The sequence below is a fragment of the Callionymus lyra genome, chromosome 17, assembly GCF_982586985.1.
Source record: "Callionymus lyra chromosome 17, fCalLyr1.hap1.1, whole genome shotgun sequence".
Classification (NCBI taxonomy): Eukaryota; Metazoa; Chordata; class Actinopteri; order Syngnathiformes; family Callionymidae; genus Callionymus; species Callionymus lyra.
This window is the reverse complement of record NC_141834.1, coordinates 7,461,087-7,469,186: the sequence shown is the minus strand read 5'-3', so window position 1 is coordinate 7,469,186 and position 8,100 is coordinate 7,461,087. Positions and strand designations below refer to the sequence as shown.

The window sequence follows — 8,100 nt, the reverse complement described above, 5'->3', positions numbered from 1 at the left end:
AATCTTTTTTTTTTAATGAAAAACCTGAAGACAACTAAAAAAAATCTAGGTTTGAAAGTTAATTATGTATACAAAAGCAAAACTTGTATGATGGTTTAATAATAACCTCTATTGAAACGGATTTAAAGGGTTAAACAGAAAACAAATAAATAATATACACTTTAATAAATAATAGTCATTTTAGAGCCTGACCACTCAAAGATTGTATCTGGAATATCAAGACATACAGTATATGTTCCGTGTACAAAAGGAACTTATTTTCTTTACGAAACCTGCATAAACGATGGTTAAAATCTGTATAACTTATGTTTCTATGTGTGTGTTATAAAATTGTACTTATTTCTCCATGTTGTGTTCACCGGTTGAGTGCTTGATCTTTCTTAATTTATGCAGTTTTCGAACACTAATTGCGCCTCTGTTGGGAGCAAGCACAAACGCTGGATGTGAAATGTCAAGTTCGTCATGCTCCTCCATTATCCGCAGAAGCCCGTGTCGATGTTTGAAGGTGCACTCTCCTTCAGGCGGCGATCGGATTGACGTTGCTACAGTGTTCTGAAGCCGCTTCTCTCAATCTTGTTGGCAAAAATAAAAGCGACTCCTACACTCCGTGACTCAGTCTGTGCCAGCGTTTTCATATCCAAGCTTCTCAATTACTTACCCTATTCATCCGCCCTATGGAGCTCAAATGAACCCAAATACACCACGTTACACAACATTTGACCCTCTTTTGTTTATTTAACTTTACATTTTGACAGATTTTTACTTGCCATATGTACACGTGTTGCCTCAAACTTAAAAAAAAAACAACTTCCGTCTCTGCTGAACACATTACTATGGTCATCGGGGGGGTTAGCATGTGTACATCAGCTCATTACTATGAGTTAGGAAACAGCAATCGGAACCACAGATGGTCGTGACACATCGCACTGTACTGGGTTGCCAGATAAGAACACATTACTGGAATGACACAATATATAACACAAACCATCATTATCAGCAGATCTGGCCAAGAAATGATGGCTAAACGTTTGGTCATTTCTCACCGTGGTGGTCATGACGTGTGCGTACAAACATTCGTCTTCTTTTCAAGGATGGTAAACGGAAAACTAAACATCCTCAACATCGCAACTCTTGGAGCGAAACACACGTTTTAGATGTTTCCGGGGCTCAAGGTGTGTAAAGGGATTGATTACTTGCATGGTTTGACAGCAGCAGGGCGACAGGGAAAAGAACAGCTTATTAGTGAAATTAATGTTTGTGGAGCTATTTTTGGGGCTGTATGCTCCAGAGAGTACACACATTCCCTCAGAAAAAGTCATTAGGAGGAGCTAATTGTCGCTACGTCAAGTATGACTAATGCAAGACCCGCTGAAGTGAAAGTAAGCGTAAAATGTCACATAATGTCGCGTCTTCGCTCGAGCCAGAGAAAGTTTAGCCCTTTTTGCAAACTCGTGAATACTTTTGCCCGTTGTGGTATTTTGGAGTCCATAAATTACACATTACATGGTTGCACGGTAAAAGTAAAGATGCCTGAAATTGTACAGTTGAGCTTGGTTTTGTTTATAATGCATTCGATTTTTTTTACATTTGTTCCTCAAATAATCCTCAAATTTTCTTTCTTTAGTACATACAATTTGACGTCATGTTCTTCATGTTGATATATATATGTATATATATATATATATACATATATATATGTTTGGGTTTTTTCCTATACCGATCCAATACCCATGCCAATATGATGTTCATTTCCCTCTTTTTAATTAATACTAATGGCTACGTTTAGAATTACTTTCTCAATCTGTAAATTTCTGTGTCCTATAAATGTTTGTAAATAGACAATTTATATATCATTGACCAGTGTCAAATCACTAGAACTGCATTTGTTCAAGAAACAATAAATGACCTCAATGATAATCATTAATTCATCTATTGACAGACCATTTACATTTTTTTTCCTCAATACTACTCTGAACATATTTATATATATATATATATATATATATATATATATATATATATATATATTATATTTTCCATAGTTACATAGAAACCCAGAGGTTTTTTTATTGTTGGGGTTAAAATATATAGATTTTAAAGTGCTTACACTCGATAAATGCACATGACGTCAAGTTTGATTTTGTCAGCTGCCATTAGTAAATTAATGCAGTCTTTATCAATGCTTCTGACAATTTGTAGAGTAGAGATTTAACCGCAATTTCTATTTCTAGCTTTTGGAGACACCTTTAGACCATTGAAGGTCCTGGAAATGTTGGGCTGTAAAGCTGATCTACAGTGGCTCAGTCAAGGCAACATCTCTCTCTAACTCAACACCTGTTTTATGTTCGGCTTTTGTTGATAACCATCTACGTAGTGAGCTGTTTCGCTGTCTCACACATTCGCTGCTGGGTTTAAACTCACGTCCTGTGTGATTGTGTGTTCTCCCAAATGCTCCCATTTTACACAGCAGATTAATTCAACCTTCATCTTCTTCACAATTTGACAAGAACTGTAAATAAATGGGAAAGTCGTGCATATATTAAAGTTTAAGGCAGAATATCAAGGTGAGTCCTTCCGTGTGATTTATCCCAGAATGCAAATAGGTTAAAGTGAGTTGTGAGCATTTATGTTTTGAGTGGTTGTAGGAGAACATTCCAAACAGTAGGAAGCAGGGGGAAATAAAATGAAATAAGATGAAATAAAATGTATTTTTTCTCGGGGTGTAAAGGATGAAGATCGTGAGGGCAGATTCTGACACATTTTTAACATCTGACATTGACAGATGCCGAGAGACTTGACGCCCCATTGTAATGATCCCGTTAGATTTCCTTCGAGAACTTTCATCCACTTCATGACGTGAATCATTAAACAGTTCTTAGTTGTCCTTCCATGATTGATGATCACCACGTCCTGGGTTGCAATCAAGGGTAAGAGCAAGGCATTACGGGGGGGGGGGGGGTCTCCGACTCTCAGTCTACGATGACCACCTGTGAAGGGGGTGATTATCGAAATCACCAAACCGCCTTAACTTCTCATGAAGATGCTTCTCCGTGTTCGTAATGAGTCTTGTAAGTCCATCAAGGAGGCCAATAGGGTTTGCGGGGTTGATCGGTGTGATGCAAACGTGCGACAACATGAGAGTTCCTTCCATTCACGCCGACCCACTCTGCGCCTTCACAGACCATCTATACCCATTTCCCCTTCAGCCTGACCTCTGTCCAGTCACTGTGGCTAATCCTGGCTGACAGACGGCCTGCGGGGAGAGAAAGCTGGAAAGACAGGAAAGTGGAGGAAGAAACTATACATCCGCCCCAAAAACCTTCTGCGAAAAAATCTGCGAGGGCAGCACGGATCCCTTGGAGTGGGGTTTCTCTTTTTATTTTTTTTGTATGGGCTCCCTGGAGTGTGAAGTCATACCTGCTAAATGTGTCCTGGTTTAGAAAGGTAGGCGATGAGAGCTACAACCACCCCCACGTACACGCCGGTGCCTATAGTGATGGAGAGGGCGGCCAGGAACAAAGCGCGTCTGGAGGCGATGTTAGCCAGTGGGAAGTCCCCTTTGTGCACAGCCTTAGTGGTCTGCAAGAGAAAGAGAAAGCAAGGGGAATTATCGAAAACATTTTTTTTCATCCAAATGAACATAATTATAAGAGGCGAAGAGGAGGAAAAAAAAAAAGGGAGAGCTCATCACGCACGGCCGAACTCAGAGATGGCAATTAGTGTGAAAATGTCACGGACTGGACGTAATGACCGTATCAGCTTCGAGCTGAAAATGATAAACACCACTGGACGTTTATCATCATTTATCATTAGAATAACAGAAATAGGACACGGCGAGAAAAAAAAAAAGGCAGGAAGTGACATTTAGGAATACAGAGTTTACAGAAAACTGTTGGAGAGAGAAAAAGGGACTTGAATCGGAACATTTTGAGAGAACACAAACCTATAATTGGGTTTTAATAGCGGAAACAAATTCAATTATAGGTAAAGTTCATCCTGTACTTGTGACGGAAAGAAAAAGAAGTATTTGCACTTGAATAACAGAAATAGGAAACCGAAGAAAAAAGGCAGCAAGTGACATTTAGGAATACAGAGTTTACAGAAATCTGTGGACGAGAGAAAAAGATAATTTAAGTCCTCCTTTTAAATCAATATTAGAGACTGTTGAGCGAACACAAAGCTATAATTGGGTTTTAATAGTCGAAAAAAAAGGTTAAATTATAGGGAAAGAAAAACATGTATTTGCATTTAAATAACAGATTTATTTTGTTGGTTTTTAAAGAATTCACAAAGAAATAAAAAAGCAATAAGCTGTCACATCATTTTTATAGCCTGCTTCTAAATTGTATTTACATAAAAGTTTGAGGCTTTATGTGAATATATAATCATGAGAACAAAATCGAGGCAAAACTGCTTCTGAACAGCGTGGGAATCATCAAACGTTCTCAACCACCTCCTTCCTCTTTTTTAGAAATGGCCGCCACTTGAAACTCCAGCTGCTTACACGACAAGTAGCCCATCACACACACACACACACACACACACACACACACACACACACACACACACACACACACACACACACACACACACACACACACACACACACACACACACACACACACACACACACACACACACACACAAACTCAACACCAACAGAGCGATACAGAATGAATAGCAAAGTATTACATATTAAAGTCTATGACCCAACAGATCGGCTGCACAGGCTCCTGCTAAAACTTTATATGTTCGTCTGTGGGCAAGTTTTGTCACAGTGACCGTGAGAGAGTCAGCCATGAAACTTTAATGGATTGAAAGGGAGATTTAAAAATACCTCAGTCTGAGTTCAGAGCCAAGCAATATATTATGTATCAAGCGAGTCTCATCTTCATGATGAATCCGTGTTGTGGGTGTCGGTTGAAGGCTGGGATTCCACATCAAAAGTAAATGTAGCCGATTGAAATAACAAAATAAAAAATGATGATAAGTTGTAAACAGTTGCTTAAATCTGGTAGTTTTCAACAAGAAAGTATAACATAAAACCTTGCTAACACTTGACACTTGCATTTATGATAGCAAAATTTTTATTGGCTAGAATGCATTGTTGGCTAAGGCTAACAAGGCGTCAAGTAAGCAAGCATTCCTCCTACAGCAAGGTCATTGATTCTTATGCGGAAATTTAAAAAAAAAAAGCAGTTTGAGGTTATCATTTTTGGAAGGAAAAAATAGAAATGTACATAATTCCCAAATGCGAAAATCATTTAAACATTTTTTAGAAATGTGTGCCATTGAACGCTGATATTTTTACAGTATCAAACTTGGACTTTGAATTTGTAAATCCATCGAATTTCAAGCACTATATACGTTATAGTTTGGCCATCTATTTACCTTTAAAAGCATGAATGCATTGAGTACAAAATCAAATCTGTAAATAAATGCAATTTAAAATAAAATTAAACGTAAATGACTTCAGTGTGAGAAATTAGGTGAAAACAAAATTCAGTGTGAATACACGGGCAACCAGGGAGAAGCAATGGATCTGACATTACGCTGCAACATCATGCAAAGTTCACGGGAAGAAGTGAGCGGGGGAAGCCATATGATGCTTATTAGATGAGTCTCATTCCTTTATGTGCGTAAAATTGCATATTAGATATTTATTTATATGATATTTAATTTTTTTTTTTCAGTGTCTGAAAATGATATTGAAAATTACATCTTCAGATGTCAGGATTACACAATTTGAGTTTTTTTCTGTTTCATTGCTGTTATTTTTTCATTGTTAGAACACATTTGTTGTGTGGCTCCTTCTCCAATTTCATGCTCTTACCCTTCTTTGGAGTGTACACACAATGTTTTTTTTTATCACAAGAAGAGAACAAAGTTTAGTACACACCAACAGGGATCTTGTTAATTGAGCCTCACTTGTTTACTAAATGGCTTGTGCTGATTGCTAGCAAAAACCTTGCTCTGTATTCAAGCCTCGACTCATTTAACACATGCTTAGAAATACTGAATAAAAAATATTTTTTTGGATACATATCTGAAAAACCAACACTATCCTTTTTAACTAATGCTTGACAAATCCGAATAATGTGGTATAACACATGCTTAACTTCCACCAACTAAATTGACGACTTCAATTTTTATAAATTTATCGTATAGTTTGTTAATAATGTCAGGAATAAAAACTTGTTTGACAGCTTCCTCACGCATGTTAGACAAAGCAAACTTTTCTACATTAAATGGAAGCACATTTCTGTTCCACATTTAGCAGAACTATTGCAATAATATGCAAATTACTAAACAATAAAAGCTGTTAAGTGTGTCCAAGAGACTTTGGCGTTTTCTTCCTCAATAAAAGATCCTATTAACACTGTTAGCTGCCTCCATTTACAGGAAAATGCCTTCTAAATGGTGCCCAACAGCCTCAAAAGCAAACAAATTAAGACTGCTATGTAGTAGCTAGTGCTGGTTAGCAACAAAATGTATCGAAAGAACTAGTCAGTTAGCCAGAGAGAATTGTACTTAACAAGTCAGACTAAACTACTTAGATAATACCGGAATGAAGTTGCATTTTGGCTTGATTAAGATTGATTTCAGGTCTCTCGAAGTAAAAAACAGAACCATATCTTAAACATCACATATATATATCGGTAAAATCTGCATGGAAATACCCCTTTTGCTTTTCAGCCATGTTACGGATTCTGATAATGCATTACAGAACCACTGAAGCTAGCATTGGATGCTAACTAGCTCTCCTAACCACGTGTTTGTTCTAGCTAATAGTTAACAATGTAAAGTTTAGATAAAACAAAACGGTAACTTGCGGTAACACTTTAGAATGGGAAACGCATATAACCTATTTAATAGCTACTTAATAATTAGCCACTTATTAACTATTATATAGTTCTAGCTCACACACCTTGTTGATTTTGAATATATTCTATGCTTAACAGCATGATAACAAAACAACAAATGACTGTTTATTAACAGGAAAACAAGACGTAATTAAAGATGAAATTCTTCTGTTTTAATTTTTTTTACCGCTCAAATACTTGTGAATTAATATGTAGTATCTGTATAGTAATATATAGTATCAATATGTTGCCTCTTTAGAAAAGGGAACATATTCTCTATTATGAATTCGTATTTCTGAGTAAATAGGATGGTATTAATACTTTTTTAGCTGTGTTTTTTACTAAAAGAGACGAGTATTATTCATAGTGAATTAGTTTACTCATGATACAAAAAATGATTAAATAGAGAGAAACTAGTTTTCACCAAAATCTTAATCTTTTATCACTACTTTATTTCCTGTTAATAATTTTTAATCAAGGTGTTGTTCAGTTTGAAGTTTTGGTTATTATTATGCTATTGAGGGTAGAATATAGTCACAATGAACAAGATGTGAGTTAGTACTATGATTGTTAATAAGTGGCTAATTTCCTTTCAATACACATATGAATAAATATGCTATTAGTAGTTAGTTCTCCATTATAAAGTGTTTCCGAATTTGCTTCAGAATTTTCCCTGATCTCTTATTTGCTACCTCCTGACTAACACTTTCTATCAATAAATGATATTTATGTTTAACTATTGTTACAACAATCAGAAAACAGATAAACAAACTTTATTTCAAAAGAACCACAAAACAGGTCGATGCTTTCATTGTGTATTAAACAATTTATCAAAAATCACTTTAGTTATAAATGTCTTTATTGTATTTGTGTTTGTTTGCATTGTTTGAATGCAAAAACATCTTAGAATCTTCAACTTGTTTGTTGTAGCTCTGAACAAACAGCTGGAATGACTTACAAATATAAAATAAAACAAATCAATTCCATTCTTTCATTTATGTTCCCTTCTAGACAGCTGTTGAACGCCAGCATGATTCATATATTGCCTTTGGCTCTTGAGCAAGACCCTTTGCACTACTTCAAGTCACTTTGAGTTTGAGGAATCGTGTATTTCAGTATTTAAAAGTGATACATGAATTTGAAAATGAGGTTCATGGAGTAATGGTGACATGACGGTGGTGATGATGAACGACACCTCTGTCAATACAGTAAAAAAAAACAAAAAAAAAACACATTT

At 36.1% G+C, this 8,100-nt stretch overlaps 1 protein-coding gene across 2 annotated transcripts in view; it reads right to left on the bottom strand.

Moving 5' to 3' along the window:
* Nucleotides 1–727: 727 nt before the first annotated feature.
* The window catches only part of syndig1l (synapse differentiation inducing 1-like), a 52,585-nt gene continuing 45,212 nt past the window's right edge, over nt 728–8,100 (bottom strand). The window contains exons 4-5 of one of the 2 annotated variants that reach the window (XM_087812282.1): nt 3,418–3,579; nt 728–3,269 (exon numbers count right to left, since the gene is read on the bottom strand). In XM_087812282.1, coding sequence (XP_087668408.1) covers nt 3,421–3,579 — 159 coding nt within the window. In that variant the 3' untranslated portion in view covers nt 728–3,269; nt 3,418–3,420. Of the gene's footprint in view, nt 3,270–3,395; nt 3,580–8,100 lie in introns of those variants that run through there. The other variant, XM_087812281.1, reaches the window with a different exon arrangement.